Raw genomic sequence first — 15,081 nt, 5'->3', positions numbered from 1 at the left:
TTGACAATAGTGCTGGCTCTCTCTGGGTCTCGGATTTAGACACAAGTCATCTTGTAGTTACCGTATTTTTCGCTCCATAAGACGCACTTCCCCCCCCCCAAAGTGGGGGGAAAAGTGTGTGCGTCTTATGGAGCGAATACTGCAAAAAAAAAACTCTCCGCTCCCGCCCCCTGCCCGCTCTGCTCACCTTCCCAGGAAAGTGTGGGTGGGATGGCAGTCTTGCTGAGCAAGCCCTCCTGTCTACTCAGAAGTAAGTCTCAGAGTCACTGGGGCTCACTCCCAGGAAAGCATGGGTGGGGTGGCAGTCTTGCTGAGCAAGCCGCATGTCTACTCAGAAGTAAGTCTCAGAGTCACTGGGGCTCACTCCCAGGAAAGCGTGGGTGGGGTGGCAGTCTTGCTGAGCAAGCCCCTAGAGCAGGGGTGCTCATTATGTCAATTGAGAGCTACCAGTCGATCTCCAGGCGAAATGAGTCAATCGCAGGCTTCTCCCCCGTCCAAGCATCCCTAGGAGTGAGCCCCTGGCAGGCTTGTGAGCCCAGGGAGGGAGCCTAGGGAGTGAGTCCAGGGAGCCCAGGGAGTGAGCACCTGACGGTTCTGTGTGGTTCTGTGTGCAAGGGGTTTTGCACTGGTCTTGCTGTGATGTCTATACAGAGATCTTCCCTCCCCCACACCTTTCCCCCTGCTTTTGCACTGGTATGTATGGAGAACTGCCCCCCCCCACTTCCATCTGTTGGTTCTGTGTGCAAGGGGTTTTGCACCGGTCTTGCTGTGATGTCTATACAGAGATCTTCCCTCCCCCACACCTTTCCCCTGCTTTTGCACTGGTCTGTATGGTGATCTGCTTCTCCCCCCCCCTTGTATTGGAATCCAGGAAGATCTGGTGAGGAGGTAGATGTGGTGTCAGCAGTGGCCCCTTTAAGGGTAAGGCCTGGGCATCCAGCAGAGTGTGCTGCACAGCTGCAGCCACTGGAAGGCAATAGGGCCCTCAGGGATATAAGGAGTACCAGAGGCAGAAAGGGTTTGTGGGTTTTGAAGGAGTGCAGGTTGGAGGTAGGAGAGGAGACTGACTGGGTTTATTGAATTTGGAATCTGACTGTGGATTGTGACTGGACTTGGATACCCTGATGGATTTGACTGACCTACCTGGAACCTGACCTTGGACTGTAATTTGGCTTATTGGCTCTGGACTCTGATTAATGGGACTGATCAGCCTTAAGCGGGCACGAGGCCCAGTGGTTTGGAATTTGGCAGAACATCATTGTAGCAGAAAGATAATGTGATCCCCTATTTGAGTGCACCTGCTTTTGTGAGCTTCATAAATTCTGAATCTAGCGATGATGAGTTCTTGGGGTTTCCAGAAAACTAGAGTACTCAAACCTTTAAGTCTCTCCATTTGTTAATGACAGTAATAATGGTTCTTAATGCCACTGTTGACTGCTGCTCACTTTACATGGTTCAAATGTTATTCTGTTATAGTTTATTATTACACTATTTGGTTCAGAATATTTTTTTCCTTGTTTTCCTCCTCTAAAAACTAGGTGTGTCTTATGGTCAGGTGCGTCTTATGGAGCGAAAAATACGGTATATCCCTCAGAGGCCAACTGCTGAAGATACTACTGCAAGATTAACTCCTGATAACACTGAAGGCTCGAATCCCTAGAAGCATGGTGTTAATCTATGTGGCCCCATGTGGCCCCAACCCAAACCAAGATTTTCTCTATCCTTACAAAGTGCTACTTTAGAATTTAATGCTGGTTTCCCAAATAAATCAACTGCTCAGACCAAATGTGCTCAGAGCTAGCATGAAGTCAATAAAAGTAGACTATTGATACAAGGTGGTTAGCTGTTGCTCAGAAAGCATTAGAGGGTTTAAAAAAAATAAAATCTGCAATTGGGCTCTTCCCCTAACCCTAACTATTCCTGGAAATTAACACCAAATTGAACTTCAAACACAGATTTAGTAGGGAGCCCTTACCATGAGATGCCAATATACTGTGGATTTATGAAGTTCCCTTCACCAATTAACACCCCAATCCTATGCTGATTGGAAGTAAGTCTCATTATAGTCAATGGTGCTTGCTCCCAGGTAAGTGTGGATAGGATTGGACCCTAAGTGACTTTGGCAACTTTGAATCAAAGACTCTGTTTAGCTTACATCTTTCTTAATTGGACAAGTGACTTAAGGGGGGAAAAAACTTCTCATTTGTGTCACATCTGTAAGCCTCATGAAACCAGGAGCATGACTGCAGGGCAACTTCTTGTGCTCTTCATACTGGCAATGTACTGTTTTCCCCTTGGGAAAAATGTGAACTGATTTCCCACGAAGTCTCTGCATTGATATCCTGTGCAGAAACCTACAGAACGCACAGCCAACTCTGTTCCCACAGTTTCATGTGGACTGTGGGTATTAGGGCAGAATTAGGATGTTACAGTGGGTGTTGGGCTGCTGCTCAAAGTGACAACCTCAAGTCAACTACTCTATCTGAAACATTAGGCCAGGGGTGTCCAAACTTTTTGGCAGGAGGGCCACATCATCTCTCTGACACTGTGTTGGGAGCCGGGGGGGGGGGGGAGGAAGACTTAATTTACCTTTCAAATTTGAATAAATCTACATAAATGAATATAATAGAGATGGAACTTACATGAATGAATGAAGGTCTTGCACAAAAGGCCTTGCACAAAGGAAGGCCAGACTTTCCTTTGCTGCTGCTGCTGCATCACAGATGTGAAACAGCAGGCAGTGGAGGGAGCCCTTGTCCCACAGCTCATGTGAGAGGTAGAACAGTTGTCCTCATGCTGAGAGCAGTTGTGTTGGGCCGGCATGGGCTCCAGCAAGTCACCAGAGGGCAAGAGGATAATTAGAGACTGGTTGCTCCCTGCGGACCGGAGTGGGAGTCCCTAAGGGCTGCAAGTGGCCCCCGGGCCAGGGTTTGGCACCCCTGCATTAGGAAAATGTTTCTCCACTAGCAACAGGCAATGATATGCTTTAGAGCAGAGAAACGTATAATGCGATAACATCACAACAGGTAGAGGCTGTAATGCTCTTTGAGACAAAGACCTCTGTATTCTTGCTACAAAATGTCACACAAACGTGTCCAGTACAAACAAAAGTCCTCGGGGTATGATCCAGAGAACCATGAGCAGTGGTCTGCTTGCAGAATGGGGCTTTACTACCATCTCCTCCATGCTGCTGCCCCAGTGCCACCTCATAAGTCAATCCTGAGTCTTCATATACACTCAGGAATAGTGGTTGCTATTCAAAGTGGTGGTTGCTATACAAATTAATAGTGGTTGCTATACAAAGACTACACATGGAGGGAAAGTTGGTGAACATTTCCCAGTCCCATCCCATGCATGAGCAGAAATGTTTTTCTCTTCACACAAAGCACCTCTGAATCCAACTCAATATAATTTTCAATGTTCGGTTAGGCATACAGTAAAATAAATGATGTATGTAATGGTTGTTCCCATAAAAGATTAAGAACTCCTGCTAACCACATGTTCTCTCTAAAGAATGCAACAATGCTCAAGCTGAATACACAGATTTACTATATGAATACAGTGGGTTCTCCTCACCCGCGGGTTCGGAACTCATAGATTTGATCCAACGCGGGTTCCAAACCCATGTCTGGAAGACCACAGAGAACAGTACCCAATGATACGACTATCAAGGGGCATATTGTTGATATCGTAAGATGTGTGTTAGTTTGTAAAATATACACAAAACACAGACACATAAAGTCACGCATTTATAACAGAACATTCATTAGCTTTGCAACCCTCTCTCACTTACATACATGCCCTTCAGTTCTGTGGACACCTGCTGGAAAGATGGCATCATTCTTTTGCAAACACCACACCCTAAGAAAAGGGGGAGAGAGAAATCAATCAATAAGTACACTGTTAAACTCTTCTCTGAGGGCAAAATTGAACCAACAGAGCTATAGCAACAGAACACATTATATCACAGCTTTAAATGCACAGAATTATTGTCTGCTTGTCATGATATACATTTTAAACATTCTCCCCTGCCTTTTATTCTAAATCCTTGGACAATCAAAATCCAAGGCTGTCTGCAGTAAGGCCCTTTGACCATTTGTTCACATTGCTTTTTCACTTTAAGAAATGATACATGCGTCCATAATATGTGGCATTATTTAAGCAGAGGTGACTAACTGATACCAAGCCACATTCGACCTTGTCTACCCCAAATCCTCCCCATACCAGCTTAGAAGTGGCATACAAGAAACTTGTGCGCTCCTTCTGATCTCCTATATCCAAATGATATAGGAATGTCTATTTGATTCTTCAGCAACCAGGGGAGAAGTAGACCACCAGAAATCAAACATGGAAGAATGGCAGAATGCCCAAACAAGACCAGGCAATTCCAAAAATATTTTGGGATAAATTAACATGGAAAACACTTTGCAAACATCCTTAGTATACATTTTAGGCAGATGTTTAAGTTTATCTTGGGTACACTTGGAAAAACACCTTGTCAAGTGATCCAAATTCAATTATAAATTGAACAAAAACTGGGGAAGAAAAGATCAAAACAACAGTTAAAAATAATTTGACTTCTTTGCAATTATTTAGAGAGAAGAAAAACACAACAGTCTCAAACACTGGCAGGTGTTTTTGTGGCTTCAAAGGGGAAAAAACTGAAAGGAGGCAGAGCTGCAAAGTGTCTAGGGAAACAGTTCAAACTGAATGAAGGGTCAGATGATGTGTATTGGAGGAAAGGACTTTGTTGAGGAAAACAGTTATTTGCTAGGGAGATAAAATTATGAAGGTGTTCTGAGGCTTTGGACTCTCCCTGAAGAAATGATTTACAGGCTTAAAGCAGGCAACAGAGCTTCAAACTGATATAAAACAGCAGGCAGTTACTACACCTGCTGTGAGCCAAGGCTGTCCAGAGTTAAGCCTGAAAATTCTGAAGCGTGTGCAGAAGTTTAAGGGAAAGGTGGTGAAAGAGTAAATTTGCATGGAGAAAAAAAAAGACTGTTTCGCAGAACTCATAGGCAGCAATGGCATAGAACAATATTCAAATGGAATTAAAAGGAGCATACAACTCTTATTCCACAGCTAATAAGCAGGAGCCAACTTTCTTTTCTTCTTTGATCATGGTCAGTGGCTAAGAATGGAGCAGGACTGCCTTGAGAAGATGAAAACAACCTTGGCAATTGCATACTGCACCACTGTCAATGAATGCCAGACAAATACATACATAGCTACACACAGACGGTAATGTAGCTACTTTGGAATTTGTTGCAACTTCATTCAATTCTCTCATTTTGTTTCCCTCTTTGCAACAAATCCTCTTCCCCAAATCTGGCAATATGGATGAATTCTGGTCACATTTACCCATGTTCTATATTTAAATTTTCAAGTTATTCTGACTAACATGGGCAAAGACGCAGTTTTTCAAGTGGCGCTCCACTTATATTTAGCAGAGGAAGAGTAACAGCCCCTCTTCTTCCCAGCTCAGTGCCTTTTCTAGTGACTGTTTGCAGGTGTTTCTTCTGCATCCTTTTAAGATTGTCAGATCTTTTGAGATAGGGAGCCATTTAGTTATTTGAGTTTCTCTGTAAACTACTTTGTGAACTCTTCTGCTTAAAAATGGAAGAACAACAACAGAACATTAATGACAGGCATTGATAAGAGAGAGATTTTGTTGGGACACTATGGATGATGCAAAGAGGGCTAGAAGCCATTTTACATAGTAATGGTGTTTGCCAAGACTATAGAGTATTAGTGTTCCCTACAGTAAAAATGGAAAGCATGAGGGTCAGAATGTTCCTAAAAAGATAATGAACACAAGCCTCAAAACTACAGTTAGTCAGGGCTCCTAGTGTGTATCCATTGCATACTTAAAGATACACAGCTGCCCTTCACACTTTGGTCTGGTTCAACTACTACAGGAATGTGGTGAACCTTGGACTCAAAAGCTCCGCCTTGCCCTTTCATTGCATGTCACAGGTAAAATTAGAAGCTTTCATTCACAATTTGTAATTGGCATTTCAGTTACTGTAACTGACAGAGAGTGTATTCTCCATTGCCAAGTTATCAGCTTCCTATCACCACTTGAGGTGCTCTGCTCCATTGATCAAAACCCTCAAGTATACAGCAGTAACTTAGTTGTTACTGTGTTTCTCAGGAATACAGTCAGTGTATAAGAACATAAGAAGAGCCCCGCTGGATCAGGTCAAAGGCCCATCTGGTCCAGTTTCCTGTATTTCAAAGTGGCCCACCAGATGCCTCAGGGAGTACTCAAGACAACTCTTATCCTGTTGCCACTCCCTTGCACCTGGTATTTGGAGATGGACCAACGCTAAAACAGAGGTTGCATATAGTCATAACGGCTTGTAACCTGTGATGGACTTTTCCTCCATAACTCTGTCCAATCCCCTTTTAAAATCACTGAGGCCAAGTGCCATCACAACAGTAACTGACTATCCTGTGAATCTGTAACATTGGGGGGGGGGGGGGAACAAACACCCATGTGGGGGATTAGGCATTTCCAACCCACACTGCAAGGAAAAACAAGGAATAAATTTTATTTATATCAGTAACAAATCTGTGATATTTTTATAAAGAAGTCAACAAAACTAGTGCTGCCAAGCTAACAAAATGAAGTAAATAAAATGCTGTGTATCTTATGATAAGTTATTTCACTTATGATATTTTTCTCTGTGCTAGAGGAATGGATATTACAAGTATTCCAGTACACAGTTGTTTAGCAACACCTTTCTCCTCGTTTCCCCATGTTCTTTCTATAGTTCTAACAATACTTCTGATTATTCTAATCTGGCCATAAGCTTTCTAATCAGGCCACAGGTCCGTAACATGAACCACTCCCGTACCAGATCAAAAGCCAACAGTCCTAAAGAGTTCTATAATTTTCCCAGTCAACAAGAATAGCATGTTTTAAATTCTTTCCTCCAGTTTAACCATATGTAGCCCATGTACTTTCCCCCAAAATAATATTTATCTCTACCCCTATAATCATCACATAGGACAGAATGTTTTAGATGTTTAGATTCTATGCTTGGGATCATTAGGAAGGGTATTGAGAACAAAACGGCTAGTATTATAATGCCGTTGTACAAATCTATGGTAAGGCCACACCTGGAGTATTGTGTCCAGTTCTGGTTGCCACATCTCAAAAAAGACATAGTGGAAATGGAAAAGGTGCAAAAGAGAGCAACTAAGATGATTACTGGGCTGGGGCACCTTCCTTATGAGGAAAGGCTACGGCGTTTGGGCCTCTTCAGCCTAGAAAAGAGACGCTTGAGGGGGGACATGATTGAGACATACAAAATTATGCAGGGAATGGACAGAGTGGATAGGGAGATGCTCTTTACACTCTCACATAATACCAGAACCAGGGGACATCCACTAAAATTGAGTGTTGGGCGGGTTAGGACAGACAAAAGAAAATATTTCTTTACTCAGCGTGTGGTCGGTCTGTGGAACTCCTTGCCACAGGATGTGGTGCTGGCGTCTATCCTAGACGCCTTTAAAAGGGGATTGGACGAGTTTCTGGAGGAAAAATCCATTATGGGGTACAAGCCATGATGTGTATGCGCAACCTCCTGATTTTAGGAATGGGTTAAGTCAGAATGCCAGATGTAGGGGAGGGCACCAGGATGAGGTCTCTTGTTATCTGGTGTGCTCCCTGGGGCATTTGGTGGGCCGCTGTGAGATACAGGAAGCTGGACTAGATGGGCCTATGGCCTGATCCAGTGGGGCTGTTCTTATGTTCTTGCTCTGACCTGTTAGACCAGAGAGGAAAAAACCACAGATATAGCAATGCGCGGTTCACAAGTTCTAGAACAAACTCCAAAGTAGAGACTGCTGTGTTCCAGGAAAAGCCTCCCCAGCATGGACAGCACTTAACATTCTGCCAGGGATCCTTGTGGTCGTGGTGCTGCTCTCTCCCAAACTGAACCTCAGTTTGCCACTTCCAGGGTCTGTCGCCCAAGCAGCCACTGCAACCTGGATTTTCGGCAGACGCAGCAAGCCGGAGCGTAGTCTGGGGAGAGCAGCGCTGTGACCATGAGACTCTCCCACAGCAAGTAAGCGCCATTCATGTGGGGGAGGGGTTATGCAGGGTGCCAGATCTGGCCCACAGGCTGGAGTCTGGGCAGCCCCTTTCTAAAAGTTCCTTGCAATAGCAATGACCATTAGGCTTGAACTACCAGGCTTTTGTTAGATAAACTAATGGAAAACACTGCAATTTCTGTTCAAGCATCTCAGCTGCAACTTGTAGGAGAATTTTTAAAATCTGGTTCTGCCCACATGAGAGTTTAGTAGAATTTTTCCCTTCCGTCCTGCTTTTTTCTTAGGACACTGGGTACTACCATAAGTAGTAGAGGTGTCATGAATTGCACCCATTAAAAGTTTTCTTGATGAAACAGTAGAATATCATTTCCTTTTCTGAACCATGCAGCTTGACTTGTATGCTTAATTAAGAGCTTTGTGCTTCTCTCCTTCTTAAACATTTTTGCCTGGATTGTATAGGATGATATCCAGGGTTCATCACTGGGTGTCTGGTGAGCAGATGGTCCTGCTAGATCAAGTCTGATTCTGTGTAAACCCAGACAGGGGCAAGTTAAGCGAATTAAATAAAAGTTTGAAAACCATAATACATATGGGTGAATTAAGAAGATAAGTGATATGGTAGCCAAAATGTGATTGTAATCCTGACTTCTTTCAATTAATATTGTCTTCACAAGATGAAAAGGTTTTACCCTTGATGGCTATTTCATATAACTAATAGGTGAAAGGAAGAAAGATGATCATGTAAATTTGTCCAGCACACTAACCAATAGCAATAGAGAGTTATTGACACAAACTGGATTGTAAGAGGCAGCAGAGCAAAACAGCATTCTGGAGGATGACAGACGGAAGTGAATCTTGCAGTAATTAGATTAGGATGAATAAGGTACAACCCTCAAGGTCACACCTTAGATAAAGGCATCTCTTTTGAGAAGACAACAGATGGACACATTGCAAATATTCATAGCTAACATTATAAATCAATAGTTTTCAGATTAGACCGGAGTGTCAAACATAAGGCCAGTGAGCTAAATGCAGCCTCCAGAAGCAATTTATCCTGCCCCCATTATAACTGGGCTCTACCAGCATGATAATTGGGCTTTTTCACAACTTGAAAATATGAACAAGATTTGCACAAGAGTTCTGTCATTTGCAGCTAATGAGTTTCTGTGTGAGAACAAGTGCTTATATCTGGCCATCATCTGCTTAATGATGTCACTTTCTGCTTCATGATGTCACTTCCAGTCCTCAGAAGGCAGCATGAATGCTAACTTTGGCCCTCTGTATTAAACAAGTTTTACATTCCTGGATTAAACCTTTGGGTTCTGATTAACACTGTGGAGAACAGAAGACAAACTGATGAAAAAATGGCATAATCTGCCCAGGGTATTTGGTCATCTGCAGAAGCACAACTCAAGGCCATTCAGTACCAGCACAGTGCAGACCTCAAGCCAGACCAAAGTCCCCATATGCCTTTCAACTTCACTGGAGAGGTAGGATGCGATTCCTCCTTTTATCACCAGGAACTTTCCAAGATCCTGCTATCTGACCAGCTTGCCCTGACCTTGCCTGGCAGCCTGCAGACTTTTAGACCGGTTGAATAGTGCATTTTTTTGTGTGGTCAGTCCAATTCATAGTAGTATATCATAGTATATAGTACACTATATCATAGTATATCATAGTATACAATTCATAGTATATCAAGTTGCTTATTCCATATTTATTTGCCTGTGACATGCACTGTCTGCAACAAATGGAAAAAGTCTTCTGGAAAACTTTAGACCTTCAAGCTTTCTAAAAACATGATTTGAAAACTACTGATCTAGTGCAAACACACACTAAAACTGAAAGCATATCTGAGTGCTTTTCTCTTTCAAAAATTTAAGTAGAGTGCCCCTAGAAAAAGCAGATACATAACTGATATATTTGTGTGTTATGCTGGTAGTGTTTGTGATGAAGTCTGGAATGAAAACTGAGCAAGGAAGAATAGTATGTGCAAAAAACCATTAACAGATGCCAATGCACACAGGATGGTGATTCCTGATGCACAACAGGTCTAATTTAACAACGGTTCCATGACAATTGTTCTAGTGGGAAGAACTGTCAATGAAAGATGAAAGTTTGACATCTTGCATATTACAATACTTACAAGGGGCATAGAACATCAGCAGCAGAGGCCTATCTTCCTTCTTCAGAAGCCTTTTAAGTTCCTTCAAGCCCGAAGAGAAAAACATGTTATCATCACAACCTTACTTTTAGGACAACGATACAACTCAAATTTCATGACAAATCCCAAAGCCTGTAGAATATATTCCAGGTCATTCAGGATTCCTTTAAGATACTGTGGAAGTTTGCCTGAGTGGTTAACCATCGGTATCAACATTGCAGTTGCAAAAATCTGGTTCCTGCAATATATAGCTTTCACAGAGAGGAAGTTGGCACCACTATTGAACTAGAGCTCAGATACAAGTCTTATCTGCTAGTATTTCTTTTGGATTAACTGGGGCAGCAGATTACTAACCCACCTACTACGAAGAGCAGAATATACCTAAAAGCCATTGCTCATGTTTAACAAGTTTATTACCAAGGATTTCCAACACCAACACTAAGCAATTCTGATAACCAGCTACAGTATCTGGGTTTAATTGCCTAGAATTACTGGCTCTTCAGGAAAATTTTTTGCAATGCACCTGTAATCAGCTTGTAATTCACACAAGTTGTGGCCATGGTCACAAATCTGGACAAGCACAAGTACATAGCATAGGGAAAATACCCAGATAAGTCACATTAATAGCTAGTTTTGTTTTCAGTTTGCTTTTTAACCACCATGCTATTTTGCGCCCAACTCAGGGCCCAATCCTATCCAATTTTCCAGTGCCAGTGCAGCAGTGACAATGAGGCATGCACTGTGTTCTGTGGTGGGCTCAAGGTATGGGAACATTTGTTTCTTTACCTTGGGGCTGCATTGCAGCTGCGCCAATGCTGGAACATTGGATAGGATTGGGCCCTCAGTCACTTAAACCTTTCTTTGCTTTTTGATGATTCCTCAAGTTTCTTATTCTTGCTTTTTAATTTTACCCCTTGTTTTGATTCTTTTAAACTATATTATCATGATACTTTTAACCTGCATGGTCTTTGAAGCTGGCTGCACCATTTTCCCATGTCAGCAATCTTTGCTACAAACTATCTTTTAAGGGGATTTTGGGGCACTCTGCTAACTTGGGAAGGATATACTTCCCCCTCAAAGTAGCCTCCTTCTGTCTACTTCTGGGTGGTGACAGCAAGAACTACTGCCCCAGTTTAAACCCAGTTTTTCAATGAGACTGGTAAAAAGTGGATACTGGTGGCTTGGCCCATCTTTTCAAACTACCACAGGGTTGCTCTCAGACAGTACGGGGCAAATCAGAAGAAGTTCACCATTTTGTAGTTAATGATGAAAACTCAGCATATGTGTAATATGGTCACTGACTTACAAATAGTGCAAATAGGTTTTTCCCCCTGCTGATATGATCCCAGGAAAATGGAGAATCTAAAATGGCTTAATGGACTGGCCTTACTTTGTAATTTAGTCAAAAATGTATCACTGGTATATAGGTGGATTTACAGAACTTTGTACACTCTGTATTGGCAACCTTCAGTCTCGAAAGACTATGGTATCGCGCTCTGAATGGTGGTTCTGGCACAGCGTCTAGTGTGGCTGAAAAGGCCAATCCGGGAGTGACAATCCCTTCCACACCGGGAGCAAGTGCAGTCTGTCCCTGGTCTGTCTCCCTGGCTATGGGCCTTCCTTCTTTGCCTCTTAGCCTCAGACTGTTGGCAAAGTGTCTCTTCAAACTGGGAAAGGCCATGCTGCACAGCCTGCCTCCAAGCGGGCCGCTCAGAGGCCAGGGTTTCCCACTTGTTGAGGTCCATCCCTAAGGCCTTCAGATCCCTCTTGCAGATGTCCTTGTATCGCAGCTGTGGTCTGCCTGTAGGGCGCTTTCCTTGCACGAGTTCTCCATAGAGGAGATCCTTTGGGATCCGGCCATCATCCATTCTCACGACATGACCAAGCCAACGCAGGCGTCTCTGTTTCAGCAGTGAATACATGCTAGGGATTCCAGCACGTTCCAGGACTGTGTTGTTTGGAACTTTGTCCTGCCAGGTGATGCCGAGGATGCGTCGGAGGCAGCGCATGTGGAAAGCGCTCAGTTTCCTCTCCTGTTGTGAGTGAAGAGTCCATGACTCGCTGCAGTACAGAAGTGTACTCAGGACGCAAGCTCTGTAGACCTGGATCTTGGTATGTTCCGTCAGCTTCTTGTTGGACCAGACTCTCTTTGTGAGTCTGGAAAACGTGGTAGCTGCTTTACCGATGCGCTTGTTTAGCTCGGTATCGAGAGAATGAGTGTCGGAGATCGTTGAGCCAAGGTACACAAAGTCATGGACAACCTCCAGTTCATGCTCAGAGATTGTAATGCAGGGAGGTGAGTCCACATCCTGAACCATGACCTGTGTTTTCTTCAGGCTGATTGTCAGTCCAAAATCTTGGCAGGCCTTGCTAAAACGATCCATGAGCTGCTGGAGATCTTTGGCAGAGTGGGTAGTGACAGCTGCATCGTCGGCAAAGAGGAAGTCACGCAGACATTTCAGCTGGACTTTGGATTTTGCTCTCAGTCTGGAGAGGTTGAAGAGCTTTCCGTCTGATCTGGTCCGGAGATAGATGCCTTCTGTTGCAGTTCCAAAGGCCTGCTTCAGCAGGACAGCGAAGAAAATCCCAAACAAGGTTGGTGCAAGAACACAGCCCTGCTTCACTCCGCTTCGGATGTCAAAAGGGTCTGATGTGGAGCCATCGAAGACAACAGTGCCCTTCATGTCCTTGTGGAAAGATCTGATGATGCTGAGGAGCCTGGGTGGACATCCAATCTTGGGGAGAATCTTGAAGAGGCCGTCTCTGCTGACCAGGTCGAAAGCCTTTGTGAGATCTATGAAGGCTATAAAGAGTACACTCTAACATCTGTACACTCTAACATCTGTATTTTCAGCGTTTTTTGTCTCTTGCACTGTTTTTTGTATATTAGCACTGCATTGTGATTCTAATCATATTATAACATAATTTTTGTCATTACAATTATTATTTGTTTACTACATGTTATTTAAGGGTCTGCTTCTCATGCCTCAAGTTCTTATTGCCCATTTCTCCCCTCCCCTCATTTCAGTTTTATATCCAAGAAAGCATATTGCTGTGGGCCATTTAAATACAGTCTCAGTTCTAACTACCAAATTTCCTGTACAATAAAGTTAGAAAACTTAGAATTCTTAAGATTTGCTAAAGGCAAAATAAATGTGAACATGACAAGAGGTCAAACACCACATATCTCCAAGGACTGCCAAACAGCTGTGTTAAATAGGCATGCATTATTAGGGCACACAGAACTTTTGGTCTTTGGCTAACTCATGTTTTTAGGGCTGTTTTCCTCAATAAAACATTCACTCCATTCTCATTAAGGATGGAATTCAATAGTAAGAAAAGGCTCACTTGCTTCCTTTCAACAGAAACCAATGTAGTGCAACAAGAGACCACAAGAGTGTATTTTTCAGAATCAGCGTGAAAAGAAAAGCAAGATAAAAATGTTAAATTGAAAATGACCTCCAGATAGCTTGTAATGGAGAAGAGAAAGGTGAGCATTAAAAATTAATCTTCTTATAAAAAGTGAATGCCAAAATGACTCCTCCTAACACCAGAACAAATGAGAAGCAACGGAATTTCATATTCTTTCATATTCCTCAAAATACCAGCAGACCAATCAATTAAAATTTAAAATCAATGTAGTAGAAAAAATACAACTGGTAATACTCCTTTACCAGAGAAAGGGCAGCGAATAGAAAAACAAGGCTGAGTTGGAGGGGGGAGGGAAAGAGTAGTATAATTTAATACAATTCTTAGTAGTTATGGATTAAATAGAAATGATATGGTGTTTAAGAAAATTCTGTCATGGTTTCAGGTTGCCCTAGCTGAATGGGAAACCTCAGGCACTTTACCTGCTATACCTTTCATTTATCTTAAGACTTCCAACACATCACTTACCATCATTTTACACTGTTTTTACAGTGTTCCTGAACTTGGAAGACCTCCTTATGTCTCAAGCATCCAGCAATGGTTCAGATTTAAAACCAGTAAAGCCTTTCTTGTTCTCTGGCTGAAGTTTTTGCCATGTCATTTCAGATTACAATTCTCCGAGGGTTTTAGACAGAAAGGAATGTGGGTATTTCAAGAATCAGTTTTGTCTTTCTTTCTACTTAGGTTGTAATCTAAGCCAACTAGTACAAGACACTCATTTTGTGCCAAGTAAATTTCATTTGTGGTTTCCATAAGCTGCCTTAAATACAATAAAACCCACACTAGGCATATGTAGGGCAAACTCACCTGGTAGTGCAGTCTCAGTGCACTTCTCTATGGCAGTGGTTCCAAACTGGTAGGTCACCAGGGGGAGTAGAGGCAGGCCATTCCCCCTTAAGGGAGTGGCCAAGCACTGACAGTGGTGACAACACCGCAGGGATCATGGTGCTGCTGAGACCAGGAGGTTTAGTAAGGTACCTTGGGAGCAGCTTCGGCCAACCTAAGGATGTGAGGGCCCTGCAGTCTCCCCTGCGGGCCTCCCCACTGCTCCAAATAGCTTCTATCTTCGGAAGTGGATTGCATTCGGAGATAGGAGCTGTTTGGGGCAGTAGGGAGGCCCGCAGAGGAGATCATGCACCCTCAAGATGGCTGGAGCTGCCTCCCCAGATACCATACCCCTTGATTAAGGTAGCATTGTGATTGCTGTGATGCCACAGCAGTGGCCCCCCTGTCCCTGCCAATACTTACAGGGTTCCCAACTTCCTTATAGCAGTTTGGGAATCACTGCTCTATGGGTTAATCCAGTTCTTGGGGTCCAGAATAGATCCAGACCTTGACTGGGATCCAAAGATGTGCTTGGATATGCCCACTGAAATCTGCTGACTGCTTTCCTTTGAGCAGTAAATCCACAAGCAGTTTGAAAA

The 15,081-nt window shown here is 43.2% G+C and overlaps 1 protein-coding gene across 1 annotated transcript in view; it reads right to left on the bottom strand.

The window, feature by feature from the left end:
• Window positions 1-15,081, bottom strand: part of PDIA5 (protein disulfide isomerase family A member 5) — a 188,806-nt gene that overhangs the window by 88,399 nt on the left and 85,326 nt on the right. The window contains exons 7-8 of the mRNA XM_066633209.1: window positions 10,211-10,271; window positions 3,794-3,861 (exon numbers count right to left, since the gene is read on the bottom strand). Coding sequence (XP_066489306.1) covers window positions 3,794-3,861; window positions 10,211-10,271 — 129 coding nt within the window. The remainder of the gene's footprint in view (window positions 1-3,793; window positions 3,862-10,210; window positions 10,272-15,081) is intronic.

Source organism: Tiliqua scincoides, chromosome 1 (genome assembly GCF_035046505.1).
Source record: "Tiliqua scincoides isolate rTilSci1 chromosome 1, rTilSci1.hap2, whole genome shotgun sequence".
Classification (NCBI taxonomy): domain Eukaryota; kingdom Metazoa; phylum Chordata; class Lepidosauria; order Squamata; family Scincidae; genus Tiliqua; species Tiliqua scincoides.
This window is presented reverse-complemented; position numbering and strand designations above follow the sequence as displayed.